Source organism: Dipodomys spectabilis, unplaced genomic scaffold, assembly GCF_019054845.1.
Source record: "Dipodomys spectabilis isolate Male_0828 unplaced genomic scaffold, ASM1905484v1 ptg000140l, whole genome shotgun sequence".
Taxonomy (NCBI): Eukaryota; Metazoa; Chordata; class Mammalia; order Rodentia; family Heteromyidae; genus Dipodomys; species Dipodomys spectabilis.
The window spans coordinates 38281031-38296283 of NW_024870817.1; the positions used below are offsets into that span (position 1 = coordinate 38281031).

Sequence of the window (15253 nt, forward strand, 5' to 3'; positions counted from 1 at the left end):
CTAAGGATGGCTGAAGGATGGCTCTTATGAAATTACAGCATCACTTTTGAATTTTCCATGTTCTTCTTGTCTATCACCTACAGGGATTATCTGGATAATTTTGGAAGCCAGGAATTTTAGGGTGATCCCACTGTACCTGACATCTACCTAGGACTTTTTCCCCCCCTATATAATGCAACTTGCTGTGCAGTGACAGGATAATAACAGTAAAAAAGTGCTTCTATTTCAAGACCCTGGGAAAAAAGGATTTGTTATCTATACTAACTCTTGGAAATCTTATTGAAAAGAATGAAAGCTCCAACTACATATAGTAGAAGGTACACACTGCATCATAAAAGGAATGTGCTATGTAAGACCAGAAGATACAATTTTCTTTCTCTCTAATGATCAGGGCGGGGGAAGTAGCTGTGCTTTAGACGACTAGTTTAGCAGCATTTGTCAGAGTATGAATTATTATTAGTGAATGCCATGGACATGGACCTCTTCCTAAATTGTATACTATGATTGGGAGCACATGAGCTAATCCAATGCCAAGACTACCAAAGAGAATCTGAAGAACATTTATCAAGTTCACCAAAGTACACACATCTATTTTTCAGAATTGGCAAAAATGTAAGGCCCATTTGTCCTGTAGATTGGGAAGTTTGCTAGGAAGAAAACATTTTTCCTGGTGTAAAGTATGAAGTAGGCTGTGAGAGACACTTTCCTGATGATTGGGATCCCCTGCTCACTATGTAGTTCACTTAAGACAGCAGTCTTGCAGTTCAAGGTTGGCTTAGTGGCTGTCTACCATTTCTAAAGGTGATCACTTCCACTTCACCTCGAATCATTTTCAAATTTGGAAAACTCCATACACCTCTTTGAGAACAGCCTGAACAATGTGTGCCAAGCCTCTGGTTTCAAAGTTCATCTATTCTTGAGGTATTTAGACTAGACAAAAGGTTGCAACATATCTTCCACGGCAGGGAAAGTGTAATTTTCCATGGTTTTATGATGTTTTGAAATGCTTGAAGTGATTTTCCCCTAAAATTTCCATAAATAAATAACTGTTACAGTGATCTAAACTTCATTCTGTGATGTCTTGGCAGAAAATTTCAAAAATAACTCTTCCCTCTTCTCATCATCCAGCTTCCTTCTTCATCATTAATTAGTGTGTACTCCAAGAGCAAAGGCATTAGAGACCCAGGGTGAAAACCCAGAAAACTTTCGTGTTTGGATTAAAAGTATGGGAAGTTTGAGCTCTAGTTAAACAAAGCTAAGCTTATGTGATTATAACATACACCATACTTCTATCACTTAATATTGTATTATGTTTCAGCAAACACCAGGGAGAAGAGCTGGGTGTCTGAGTTTTCCAAATCCCTGTAGGGACCTGCCATGTTTTCTTGATGGCGTTTGAATCTCTTATCCAGGTACCTTCCCGCAGACTTTATATATATATATATATATATATATAAAGTCTGGCTGGCCTCTCACCTAAAGATAACATGTGCCTTTCAAATTTGTCAGAGCAACTCCAGACAAATGACTTTAATTTCTTGCTCAATCCACCCCCGAGGGCTACTGGCCAGTTGTTGGTGTCTATTTTTGTGTACTTTGCTCAAACTTGATCCGTGTGGATGTGGACCTACCAGAGGTTAGACTTAGCTCCCCAACGAAAAGCAACTGAATGCAAAGTCTTGTGCTCAGGAGCATTTTCCTTTTATGATCTTAAGTGTTTGGACTTGCAGGTTGGGGCAGGGGTGGGTGAAACAGTTTCTGAGACTTATCCTTGGTCTTATCGCTGAACAGGTCGATCGGGGTCTGGCCTAATTTTTCTTTGTCAATGTACAATGTGTGTCTTCTGGAAAATGTCTATCACCGTTCCTCTGCCCGGTTAACCTCATGCCTTTTCTTCTGACCGTCATTACGTCCTGGAGTCTGTGAGGCAAAGGTTTACTTCTGATGCCCACTGCCGAGCACCCCGTTCCCGCGGGGCCGTCTGCTCGCGGTCCTTTCCCGACTGACCCGCGGGCCATCGGCCCCTTCTCCCATCTCCACGCCATCGGTCCAGTCCGCCCATCGCCTCCTCTCTCGCTTAGGACAGTCTGTCCAGTGGTTCCCGCCCGCTGCCCCACGCCCGGCGCGCGGGAGAGCCTGTGGGTCTGTCCCCGGCTATCCCCGCTTTGGGCCCGGACTGCTGGACAGGGGTCTGTCCAGCGTCCGTCCGTCTAGCCTCGGCCTCCGACCCCGCAGGAACTTTGCTGCCACTCCGGGCGGAGTGAGACCGGCGAGTGCGGAGCGAGCGAGGAGAGCGGGAGCGGGCTCTGGCGGGGCGCTGGGCGTGGTGGGCGCGCGGGCCGCCGGGGGGCGTCGCGGGCCGCCCTGCCCTATAAGGGGCCGAGCCGCCTCTGCCGCCGGGCGGGTGCCGGGCGGACCGCGGCGGCGGCGGCGGCGGCGGCGGCTGCGATTGGCTCAGGCGCCCCATCCGGGGACTGGGCTCGGCGCTGCTCGTTCGCCCTAAAGGTACCAATATGGCGGAGGTGAGCAGGGAAACCGGGCAGGAGCGGCCGGGTGGGAGCGGGCGCCCGGCCTCCGTCTGCAGCCCCCGGGCTTAGCCTCGGGGGTCCGGGGCTCCTCCCGCGGCCCCACGGGAGGCGGCGCGGCGGCGCGGGGGGCGCGGGCCGGCGACGGGCGGCGGCGGGGCCGGCCGGGGGGGCGGGAGCGGGCGCGGGAGCGGTCTCCCTCCGGGACTAGGCCGCGGTGGCTCCGACCCCGGCCGGGTCGGGCGACAGGGTTCGGGGGGAGGCGGCGGCCGGCTGCGGCGAGCCCTGGCCTGGAGGCCGGCGCAGTGCCGGGTGCCCGGGAGGTGACGCGGGCCGCCGGCGCCTCGGCGCCTCCTCCCCGGGTCGGGGTGGGTGGAAACCCGCCGCGCACCCCCCACCTCCACGGACGGATTGCAACGCGGGGAGCGGGCTGCGCCACCGCTCTGCGGGAGGAGTGCCCGGGGTCCCCAGCCCGCCGGGCCGCGGCCGCGCCCCCGAGGAGCTGCACGCCCCACTTTGCTCCGTGCGCGGAGGCCAGCGGGTTGCGCGGCCGCCGGGCTTCGCGGGAGAGGAGCGCTACTCCCCGCCCCGCGGCCCGGGAGGTGCGGGCGTCCCCGGGATGAAGGCGCGGGTCCGACCCCCAACTCCCTCTTGGGGAGAGAGGGCTCGGAGTCCCTCGTGCCTCTGCACTGGAGGGGGAGGTCGGGCGAGCCGCTGCCCGGGCCGTCCCCCCGGGGATGGTGAGCCAGGGGAGGGGGCTGCTGGAGCCCCGGGGCCAGAGCTGGCTGGAGCGAGGGCAGCTGGCGGGCGGGGACCGGCCGAACACTCTGGAAAGACCCGGCATCCCCGGGTCCGAGGGGCCCCAGTCTTTGGTATCGGAAAGGGCGGGAGGAGGAGGTAGGGGTGGGAGTGAGGGAGGGGGGTGTCTTGCGCTGTGGTTTGGCGATGAGTGTCTGGTCTTGGTGGGCTACGCTCGGGGCCGGGGACCGCCCTGGAGTTAGGACTCCTGCCTGCCCACCCCAGGGCTAGGCTGGATCTCCGAGGACCAGTCCCCTTCCAGAACTAGGTATTGCGTTTCGAGCGAGTTGCCTGGGGCCTCGGAGAGGCGAGTGGGATTTGCTGGGGGGGGGGGCTCCCGAGATGCCGAGGATGGGGTGGGGTGCACTGATGCGGGCGGGCCGGGCGCTCTGGGGTTTTGCGTCTCCGCTTTGCTAACTTGCCGAGTTGCAAGCTGGGGCTCGGAGTTGTGTTTAGATTCCGGCCTTCGTCCGGGGTTCTGCGAGTCGGTACACTGGGGACTCGAGAGGAAGGCGAGGCAGCCAAGAGGGGGCCCGAAAGGGGCCGGGAGCGAGTGGAGTGGAGCCGCGTCTTCCACTTTTTGGCAGCTGCCCGGGAGCGCTCGGCTCCGCCCCCCTGCGCCCTGTTGCGGGCGCTGCCTCTCTCCCGGCTGCGCGATCTAACCTCACGTTCTCTCTCTCCCTCTCTTTCTCTCCTAGGCTTCTTTTGGAAGTTCGAGCCCAGGTTTGTCCTACTTTCTTACCTCTCCGAGGGGCCCCGGAGGGTAATGGGGATTTCAGAGGTCTGGCGTTAAAGGATTCCGCACGGGGATGTTATCCTGCGAGCTTTCCATCGTTGAACGTGGAGAGTTTCCCTGCGCTTGGTAGAGTTGTTCTGGGAAGGGACAGTTATGCTGTCCCCCCCCCCCCTCGCCCCCGCCCCCGGCCTCCCTGACGGGCTGGAAACAAGCAAGCTTCCAGCAACACCTTGGTACAAACTGTTGATCACCAGGTCTTTTAAGTTACGTGTCTAATTCTCAACTTTTTTTTTTTTGCCCCAAGCCACGACCTTTGAAATCCCAAATCAGCTTTCTACCCGTTCTAGTGCATTCTGTTTTGATTTTGGGTTCTTGGAGAAAGTGTCAGAGCTTTGAGATGGTGTAGTTTCCATTGTGAACCATGACACCCCATCTCCTCTTGTCTTTTTCATGGAGCAAAGTCTATGTAGATTATGTTAAAATCGAAAACTCAGCTAGTTAAAGCAACCATAATTTTAAAAATAACCTACCAGTATTACAAGTTTAGCACAGAACGTGGTGATACAGGATTTTTGAGGGAAGACAACCTTAAGTGTTTCTTAATTTTTTGAGATCAGAACGCTGGTCAGGATCTGATAAAAACTAGATTCCTTTCCTGAGCTCTGCTCATAGGCCGGTTTGTAGGATCCCTGAAGCCAGTCTGTGGCGAGGGCTTGTCCTCATCTGCTAAAATGTAAAAATACCTTTGCTTCAGTTTCTCATCTGCTTTCCAGCTCTCCTCTTGGCTAACTTTTCCATCTCACAAGCTCCAGGAAAAGTCCCTCTACACTAGTCCACCTCCCTTATTTGACAGTGGAGGAGGTTTTTAAATTACTGTGTTGAAAGTCACAAAGTTAGCAGAACGTTGATGAATCCCCAAGTCTTTATGTTCTACTTCAGAGTGAACAAATACATTTTCCTTGCAGTATTGCCTTTTGTATTTAGTTAACTTTTAAGGTCTTGTTTATGGTGTCATAAAAAAATATCAACTATAAGGAATTTGTGATAGTTTAAAAAGTGGCTGTGTAAATTGTGCATTTAAAGTTTGCTTTAACTCTTTTGGCTAATTTTGAGACAAACATATCCTATAACTGTTGTTAAAGGAAAGCATATTTATGTACATGATGCCAAACATCTAGATGATAAAGTAATTTTTCCATTTTGCATCACTGTCTGCATTTATGAAGTTACAATCTAAATAAAAAGCCAAAGACAGTGTGGTTTCAATGTCTAAATGGACATCAGCCAAGTTTTGAAGCGAATTTTAGAGCTAGAAGGGACTCATAGGTCATTTTAGCCAACCACATGTGTTTTACAAATGAAAAACTGGATCTAGATCTAGAAAGATTGCATGACTTCCCTCAGGACCCAGAAGTCAAAGTCAAAGCCAGGAATAGGCCTTCAGACGCTTTTATTTCATCCCTGACATTTCAGCATACCACAGAGGTTTCCAGGAGTTCTCAGAAATGAAAACTTGTAATGGGGATGTTCTCTTTTGAGCTAGTTAAAAAACTCACTTTCTTTTTAAAGTAAAGCCACATATATTTCAACAGGTGTTTTAAATGAGCAGGTAATATTTTTTAGCATTAAAGAAATACAATGTAAGTCTAAAGAATGAAGTCTCCCAGAAACAATTATTTTTAGACTGATAGAGGTCTCTGAACACACAACCAGAAACATTGAATTATATCTTTTGCCATGGTGAAAAGATTTTATCCCAGTTCACTATTTTGGTCATGATTTCACACTATGCTTAAGTTTAAAATATTAAATAGCTTGGTAAAAAATAGGTAAAACTTTATGTTGAATATGTTTCCATCCACTTCATAGATTTTAATGCTTCACTCCTTTTCTGCTTAGAGTCATCATTCTAGTTAAATTTGATACTAGAGTAAAACAAATGGAGCCAATCCTATTTTTCATACTCTTTCATTCTCTTGGGTTTATAACTTGTATTCATTTCTTTCAGCTTTTGGAATATCCTGTTGTTTTTATATTTGCTAGTTTTACGATGTATAGTTTTATTAGTAAGTATAAATCGAACAGGACTACTTGTAATGAGAAATATTTTCCAACGCTTTCAGATATGGTTTATCTGTGTTCCCTTCACATAGCTTAAGAACTTTACTAGTTATCAAAACAAAGCATAGATTCGTAGTGGAATACCTATATGATTTTGCTGGAGATATAGAAATACTGTCACAGATATGTTTTGTTATGCTTTTTAAAGAGTGAATTCCTGTATAGCTTCTTCATAGAAACTTATATTTATTCTATGAACCAAATTTTTGTTGTATTTTGTTTCTTACTTGACAGGTAGAAATGGGGTAAAATTTATATTCTCTTCTGAGGTGTTAACCTTCATGTATAGCATATTCTTGTGAAATCTTCTGTTCATGCAAATTTATCCTTCTGACATTGTGCATTTTCTTTAAAACAAATATATTAAAGCTAACTAAAGTTTGCTTTTCTCTATGAGTATTTATTTAAGTATACGCCATTTAAATCACGTAGTTGCTATTGTTAACTGGGATTTTCTAATGGACTGAACCTCTTGTAAAAATGTTTGTAAATTACTCTGCTTTGTTCTTTTGCTGATTTAGATATATTTCCAGAATCATCTGGTCTTATTTTATAGCCTATATAGTATATAGTAAATTCACTTAATAAAACTTACATGTAAATGTTAAAAAGAACTGGCAGAAGAGCACAGATTTTCATTTTCTTTTGCAAATAGCCTGTGGATGTATAAAGTGATTCAGTTTGTTTCATTCCAGTTGGGTCTTTGTCTTCTGAGGATCATGATTTTGACCCCACTGCTGAGATGTTGGTCCATGACTATGATGATGAAAGAACTCTTGAAGAAGAGGAAATGATGGATGAGGGTAAAAACTTCAGTTCTGAAATTGAAGACTTAGAAAAGGTAAGATGTTTACTTAGCATTTTAACACAAGTTTTTGGTAAAAATTTTGAAATTATATTGTAAGCTGTTTTCCAATTTATTTGAAAAAATTGTAAATCTTTTTAAAATTTCACTTAAAAGATTGTCACTGATTTCCTCATTATTTGAGAGTCTAGACAGTACATTTTTATTTAAATTCTTTTTTTTCCTGTTAAATCTACTTTTTAAGCTAAGGGCCTGTGCTGGTGGCTTATGACTGAAATCCTAGCTACTCAGGTTCATGGTTCTGACATCTGAGGTTCATGGTTCAAAGCCAGCCCAGGGAAGGAAAGTCCAGGATACTCTTATCTAAACTACTCAGAAAAATCCAGAAATGGTTCTGTGGCTCAAGTGGTAGAGTTCCAGCCTTGAGCAAAAGAAGCTCAGGTCCTATGTTCAAGCCCCCAGGACCAGCACCAAAAAAAAGCTTATGCTAGTACAGTCAAGAAATCATTTCTAGTCATCTTAGAGATAAGGAAATTGAATTATAGGTAACTGTAGACCTTAAACTGAGTTCTGAATCCCACTCTAGGTTTTTTCATTATATCATACTGTTCTGCTGAGGGTCACAAGTATAGTACTTAAATAGATACTATAGTAGATAGAGGGGAAAAAATGTTAGTCTTTTCTTTCAAGTTACAATTGGTAGACTACTATAAGAAAATTGAAAAAGCTTGATTATATTTTGGGATGCAAATTGAGTAATATCCTATCCCCTATCCTCTAGTTATCTTTAAAAAAGTTGGCAGGATTGAGAGTAGTATATAACTTGTAATTATAGTGAAAAGCCTCCACAGGGGTCATTTTGAAAAACTGTAGGATTATAGTTATATGTAACCTTATTTGAAAATTTCTAATGGGTCAGAGTAACAGAAGCTTTCAAGAATAATATTAAATAATACTAAACTTCTAGGTTTCCATAGCTTTCATTTTACTAGTTTTATGAGGCAGGAATGGGATATTATTGCATTTCTTCATTCAAGGTCCTAGATTCATTTCTTGTTCTGAACATTTCTAGATGCCTTCAATCATTTGGTCATCGATTGTAGTTACAAGAGATATCTTGTGGTGATCTTGTAACATACTTTCCTTTGATAACATTTGTTAAGGAAAAAAGACAACAGGATAGTTTCAACATAATAGAATATGGCAGATGCATCCTATCCTTGAAGATAGCTGTCAGTAAAATAGTAAAAGCTAAATTTTATTTGCTGTATTAACTTAGTTACTATTTGACTGTGAGTATCTAATAGAGGTGTTAGCAGGCTGAAAAGTTTTATTTTTCCCATTTTAGACTTTATTCCAGAGATTATAGTAATAGTTGTTTTGATCTATGTTTCATAATTTTCAAATACGGATTGACCCAGGCATGGATGTCCAAGTCTGTGAATATAGCTACTTGGGAGACTGAAGTGAGTAAGATCTCTTGAGTCCATGATTTTGACATCAGCCTGAGCAGCATAGTAGACCCTGTCTCAGAAAAAAAAAAGAAAAAAAAGAAATAAATTAAGAGTTGAAGAAGATGTAGAGAAATAGAGTTACAGTTCAGTTACAGAAATGCCTAGTACTTAGTCTTTCCTTTGCTTTTTCTTTTGGAGTATATATTAGTAATTAAATCTTTGTTTTACAATATGTGGCACTAAATTTGTACATCCAGAAAAATTGTAGTCCCTTAAATGCTTTAATTTCTCTGAAAGTACTTGAACAGTTTTAGTTTTTGGTAAAATTTATATGGCCTTTATGTAAATTCTAGGGAAGACTCACGAGCTCTGTCTCCATTCAGGAGGCTCACATTTCTGTCATTGTGTAGTGGACAAGGAGCTGTTTCTAAGTGACTGACTTCACTTCCTATCTTCTATGCTTTGCTTCTTCTTTTTTTTTTTGTCTGTAGTGGAGCTTGAAGTCTGGGCTTGGGTTCTATCCCTCAGCTCTTCAGCTCAAGGAGAGCACGATACCGCTTGAGCTACAGTGCCACTTCCGCTTTTCTAGTGGTTTATTGGAGATAAGAGTCTCACGGACTTTCCTGCCCTGGCTAGCTTTGAACCATGATCCTCAGATTTCAGCCTCCTGAGTAGCTAGGATTACAGGTGTGAGCCACCAGTGCCTGGCTTGTGCTTTGCTTCTATAGGAAAGCATTATTATGTAGATGTCACTATTGTTTATTAATATTTAATGAAACATGAAAATGCATGAGAACTAGACACATATAAAGAATAGGATCATTAGAGTTTTAGAAGAAACTTTTTTAATGTTTTAATCTATTTGTTAGAACAGTAATTTAGATATTGGTACATGTTGGTAGTCTTATGGACATGAAGTTAATATTTTCAGCAGTTGTAAATGTTTTTATTTTTATAGTAAATATTTTGATTACTAACTACAAAGATAGCCTGTTATTTAGTGCTTACAAATTTTTAGAATATTATGTGATATGGGAAATATGTGAGGTATAAAATCAGTCTTCTAATAGCCCTTTGGTGAGTATAGACTATATATTATACAACTAGATTTTAGCCATTAAACATGCAAAAATAAGATTTGAAATATCTTCATATAACTTATTTTTTTTCATATACTACAGGGAAGTTTTAGTAATCCCAGATTTAGATCCAAATCTTTAAAAATTCTCTTACTATTCCTGCTTAACCATATAGATTTCCCTCAAATTAAAAAATTTTGGCAAGTTCCAAAGAGCATAAATAAATGAAAAAATTCACCTTTTCTACCATTTGCACTTTAAGTACTTTTATTAAGCATTTAAAAAATTCTGTGTATGTATGTTTCACAAGATGTCAGCTTATTGGTTACTAATGTTAACCTGTCTCTCACATCATCTCATTTTGACCTCTTCAGCCACACATCAGGTATACCAGAACACTATTGGCATTAGTTCTTTCATTGAGAGTCCTTATTGATTATGAGGATTGCGATTGACTTAGAAATAGGATGGATGGTGAGTTTTGTAATAGGATAAATCCCAATTTCTGTTACATAAGGTTATGCATCATAGAGTCAAAGAAATAACGATCTTTTCTTTTTAGTGATAAGGAAATGGAGGTGAGGAAGGGGGCTTAGATGATTTGTCAAAGCTAATGGTTAGCAATTAGAGTGTCTTCTGATTGTATATCTGTACTCTTCTTAATTTCTATCCTTTAACTTAGAAGTTCATTCATTAATATGATTACACTCAATTATGACATTTGAACTTAAGTAAATTTGACAGAATGTCCAAGAAAAAGATGAAGGGGAAAATTCCTGTACTTGGATAAGATGCTCAATTACACTTATAAGCTGATCTGGCTAGATACCACAGATCTTCAGAGACTTGAAATTGACTAAATCTGTTTTGAAAAAAATAGTTTTTCTGCTTTATTAATAGGTTCTAATAGAAAGTTGATCTATGAAGTGCCTACATTTATCTTTTCCAGTTTTGCTTTAACAGTTTCATCCTATAGATAATTGTGTTTTAGAACCAGCTTCCTTTATGATGGTCATCCTTTGAACTTAGTAATGAAGATTCCACCAAGATGATTAACAGATTTCTCAACAGGTGATCATGCTGTGTCTTAGAGAAAGCAGAGGTTTTCATATGGTACTACTAGGAGCTTCTCTATACATACTGTCCTTTCAAACTTACCATTCTTTCTCACCTATCCCAGAATTATCTGCCAGATCACTATAACCCCTAGATCCTATCCCTTGTACTCTGTGTTTTTCTCTCCTTTTTTTTTTTTTTGATAGAGTCTGGCTGAATAGCCCACACTGACCTCAAACTTTTCTCAGTATCCTGGATGCTAGGATATAGGCATGTGCCACTGCATCCAGCTATTCCACTTTTTTTTTTGGGTCCTGTCATGGGGCCTAAACTCTGGGCCTGGGCACTGTCCCTCAGCTCTTCAGCTCAAGGCTAGCGCTCTACCACTTGAGCCGCAGCACCACTTCTGGCTTTTTTCTTTTTGCTTATGTGGTGCTGAGGAATCGAACCTGGGGCCTCATGCATGCAAGGCAAGTGCTCTACCACTGAGCCACCTTCCCAGCCCCTATTCCACTTTTTAAAAAGGATTTAAACATGAAATTCTATTCACATATTTCTCACATTTGGAAGAAATTGTCTGTTGACCATGTGCTGCCCTGCCCTCAGTCATTTTCTTTCTTTAGCCAAATTTCATGGACATATATGCACTTTCTGCCCACCCATTAGTCCTTAGCTTGGTTTCTTCTATCTTGATGTCAGGTCACTGGTAATATCTGATTGCCATATAGTAAGAACTCTTGTTTTTGTTTCACTTAGTTTTTTTTCACACATTATGTCACTTAGTTCCCCCCCCCCCCCAACTTGCTTTTTCCTTGTTTACATAGTTCTGCTTTCTACTAGTTCTGTTCCATTCTTAGTGGAAAAGTTCTGTGCTTCTAATTGCCTTTCCCCCCAGGGTTTTAGTTTTTGTCTTCTCATTCTGTTTGCCCTTTCTGGGTGATCTCACTCAAGGATGCACCTTCAACTTTTACCTTAACTTCAGCATTGCCATCATGAACCCTTGGGTTCGTTTGGAGCTGGAAATCTCACAGTCTGTTTAGATTCCCATGTTGCTTTCATCCCCTCCATCAAGTAAGTCATTCTTTTTTTTTTTTATTGTAAGGATACTATACAGAGGGTTACAGTTATATGAGTGAGGTAATGAGTACACTTCCTCTTGAACATTGTTACCCCCTCCATTGTTTTCCCCCTACCATCCCCTCCCTCCCTCCCTTCCCCAGGTTCTTTTTTTTTTATTGTGATCAAGTGATTACATAATTTCTGGAATTTCACAGTATTGTGGAATAATGATGCTCATTTAAAGTCACAAGTTCATTCTAACTTTCCTGGAGCAAATTGTCTATCACAGTCTGTAACATATAACGGTGTTCACATGTTATACACCATATATTTGATCAGCAGCGTGGGGATATTTAGTAGTGGTTCAACCAGATGAGTGGGAGTTCTTTGTTTCTTAAGTCCTGTTAGTTTTGTCGTATCACCTAACATTTTGGATTTAGCATCCACTTATCAGGGAGACCATGTACCGTTTGTCTCTTCGTTCTTGGCTAAGTAAGTCATTCTTAAATTTTGCTAAAATAATTCATTTCTTTAGTTCAGCCTCTCATTCTTCTAGTTCCCCTAGAATATTATTTCTAAAATGTAAACTGTTTTAAGTTACCCTATTGAGTATAAGGTAATATATCTGAGAGTGTTTCTCATAAAACATAGATTATCTCTCTTTTCTCACTGCTCACTTCCTAAATGAGCTCATCAACTCCTGTGGCTTTAAATATCATCTAAATGCTAATGAATGCCAGATTTATATCCTTAGCCCCACCTGATTCTTTGAGCTCTAGGCTCTTGGCCAACTAACTTTGCTACTTGGATGTCTTGTAGTTGTCTCAAACTTGTATCTTTTGCAAAACTTTTTTTTTTTTCATTCAAAAACCTTTTCTTCCATTATTTTCAGTATAAGTTACGACTTTCTAGGCAGTTATTCACATAGAAATCTGTGGGTTTCCCTTCATTCTCACATTCAGTAACCTATTGATTCCAATTCAGAATATATCATCGTCTATTCATTTCTCTCTTTATCACTGCCTGAATCTAGCACAAGGCTCTATATCTCTCCATCCTATGCCAAAACTTTTCTTACTGAACAAGTAAGAAAAGCTGCCTGACATTGAAGAAGAAACTTTTGCATTTTATTCTTTTTGTGGCTCTCCAAAGGCTTCCCATTGCCCTAGAAATAAAGTCCAAATTCTTCTGTGATCTGTCCTTACTTCTCTTCCCATTCTCCTCTTGAGTCCTTGTTCTATTCACCAATTCCAGCCATTCTAGCTTAATAGAGACCAGGTCAGCCATCATATGTGTTTTTTCCTTTGCCTTGAATGCTCTTTCCAGGATTGGCCATATCTCAGACTTTGGATCTTAGCTGAAAGATCATTTTGTGTCCATCCCATTACTATATGAAAGTGGTTGCCCAATGTTACATTACTTAAGGGTCCTTTATGTTGCCCTTGTGCTCATCAGAGCAGCAGTTATATATCTGTGTGTTGTTAGTACCGCATCTCCCAGCTGTAAGCTGTAAATGGGCAAGGCCTGTGTTTCATACCAGCACCTAGCCTAGTGACTTCTTGTCACATAGTCATTGTTACTGGCAGTAATCCCACCCTCACCCTCCCACCCCTACTATCACAGCTCATATCTGTCAGAAACTGCTTTTTCAAGGCGTAGCTCAGTGTGTCCCCTCTGTTTCTATTTTTCTTGGGGTATACATTTTCCTTCTCTGTCCTTACAAATTCACAGCAACAATTCCAGAACTAGGTTTTATATCATATTTTATTTGCATACATGATCATTTGTCAATGAATTCCTTAAGAGCCAAAATTTCTTTTTGTAAATTTCCATATTCATAGGCAATAACCCTTACTTAGCAGAGTACCTAGAACTCAATATATTATAAGAAGGTAGAGACCATCAGTGCATAAGTGAAAACTGTCATTTTCTTAGCTCAGGGAGCAAGTCTACTGTGAAGTTTTGGAGAAATGCTACTGATAGGTGGTTAACAAAAACTGCAGCTCAATCTCATCTTAATAATATAGCCAGTTACTGTAGCCGATGGGAATAAGCTGAAGACTAAACTGGATGCTAGATACCTGTGCTTTGGGAGAATAACAGTACATGGAGTTTTTGCCCTGGTGTGAGTAAATATGTCTGTCCTGTTCATTCAGCTTAATAAGTACTGATTCTATGTAGCCTTAAAACTTTAGTTGATTTCAATCTCTAGGTAAAAAGATTTTGAGTAGCATGATTGTCACAGTCATTAGAAAGTATATGTCTCCTGCTGCAAATTCATGAATTAAAATTCTGTCATATTCCTTATTCTAAGCATACTTAGTGTGATTCTGTCTCCATTCAGTCAAGCACAATGGCAAAGACCAAATATGGTAGGACCCTTAGGTCCTGATTCACTGGTGGACAGCCAGAAGTTTTCTAGAAATTACTACTGGCTCCTTTCTGCTCATGTTATAATCACCTGTGTGTGGTTGTACACTGTATCTACATTTAGCTTCATGTGTTTGTCTAAATGGAAAATTAAACCAGTAAATAAACTTTAAATATAAACCTCTTAATTTATAGACATAAACATCTTATAATTATTTAACAAGCTTATTGATTCACAAGTAGATTGTTTTGAAGTTACTCATTTGAATGATACTTACAAATAGTTGTATGTGCTTTAGTAGTAAAAGCAAAAAATATATATATATATGAGTGTATATATATATATATATTGTTGTTGTTGTTGTTTGTGGGCCTTGAACTCTGGGCCTGAGCGCTGTCCCTCAGCTCTTCAGCTCAAGGCTAGTGCTCTACCACTTGAGCTACAGCACCACTTCCGGTTTTCTGGTGGTTTATTGGAGATAAGAGTTTCATAGATTTTCCTGTCCCAGGTAGCTTTGAACTGTGATCCTCAGATCTCAGCCTCCTGAGTAGCTAGGATTATAGGCGTGAGCCACTGGTGCCCGGCACAAAATATATTTTAAAAGGAGTATATAATACTATTGTTGGTCACTGGTGGCTCATGCCTATAATCCTACCGAGTCAAGAGGTTGAGACCTAAGAATCATGGTCAGAAACTAGCCCAGGCAGGAAAGTCCATGAGACTCTTATTGCCAATTAACCATCAAAAGCTGGAAGTGATGGCTGTGGCTCAGGTGTTAGAGTGCTAGCCTTGAACAATAAGAGCTCAAGGACAGTGTCTGGGCCTTGAGTTTAAGCCATAGGTCTGGCATGAAAAAAGGAAGCAGAAATACAGCATTTTTATCAGATAAATTCTTTTGGGAAAACAGTGACTAGGTACCACTGAGAGGCATGTCGTAGCCCAGAGAGCCATGGTGCAAGAACTGGGGGACTGAGGATTCAAACCCAAAAGTAAGCTGCAGGAGAGAGTAATACACTCTTCATCAGACCTTTATGAAAAAGTTGATGTAAAAGAAAAATATAGTTATATGAATATAAAAATATTATTGTATTTTGAACGTTAGCATGTAAGTGTTGCTAGTGTTAGGAAATGTTTGAACAAGGTTTTCTATCAGGTGTCTTCTGTTATCATGAAGAAAAAATAACTCCTTAATTGTAAGGAAGCGACCTACAAATTACATGGATGGTTATTAATTAAATATTTTTAATGC

General features: G+C 41.7%; 1 protein-coding gene across 2 annotated transcripts in view; it reads left to right on the forward strand.

Moving 5' to 3' along the window:
* The first annotated feature begins 2418 nt into the window (after positions 1-2418).
* Mier3 (MIER family member 3) overlaps positions 2419-15253 on the forward strand; it is a 31485-nt gene continuing 18650 nt past the window's right edge. Inside the window, exons 1-3 of one of the 2 annotated variants that reach the window (XM_042690765.1) lie at positions 2419-2522; positions 4022-4046; positions 6876-7021. In XM_042690765.1, the coding sequence (XP_042546699.1) occupies positions 2514-2522; positions 4022-4046; positions 6876-7021 (180 nt within the window). In that variant the 5' untranslated portion in view covers positions 2419-2513. The remainder of the gene's footprint in view (positions 2523-4021; positions 4047-6875; positions 7022-15253) is intronic. The other variant, XM_042690764.1, reaches the window with a different exon arrangement.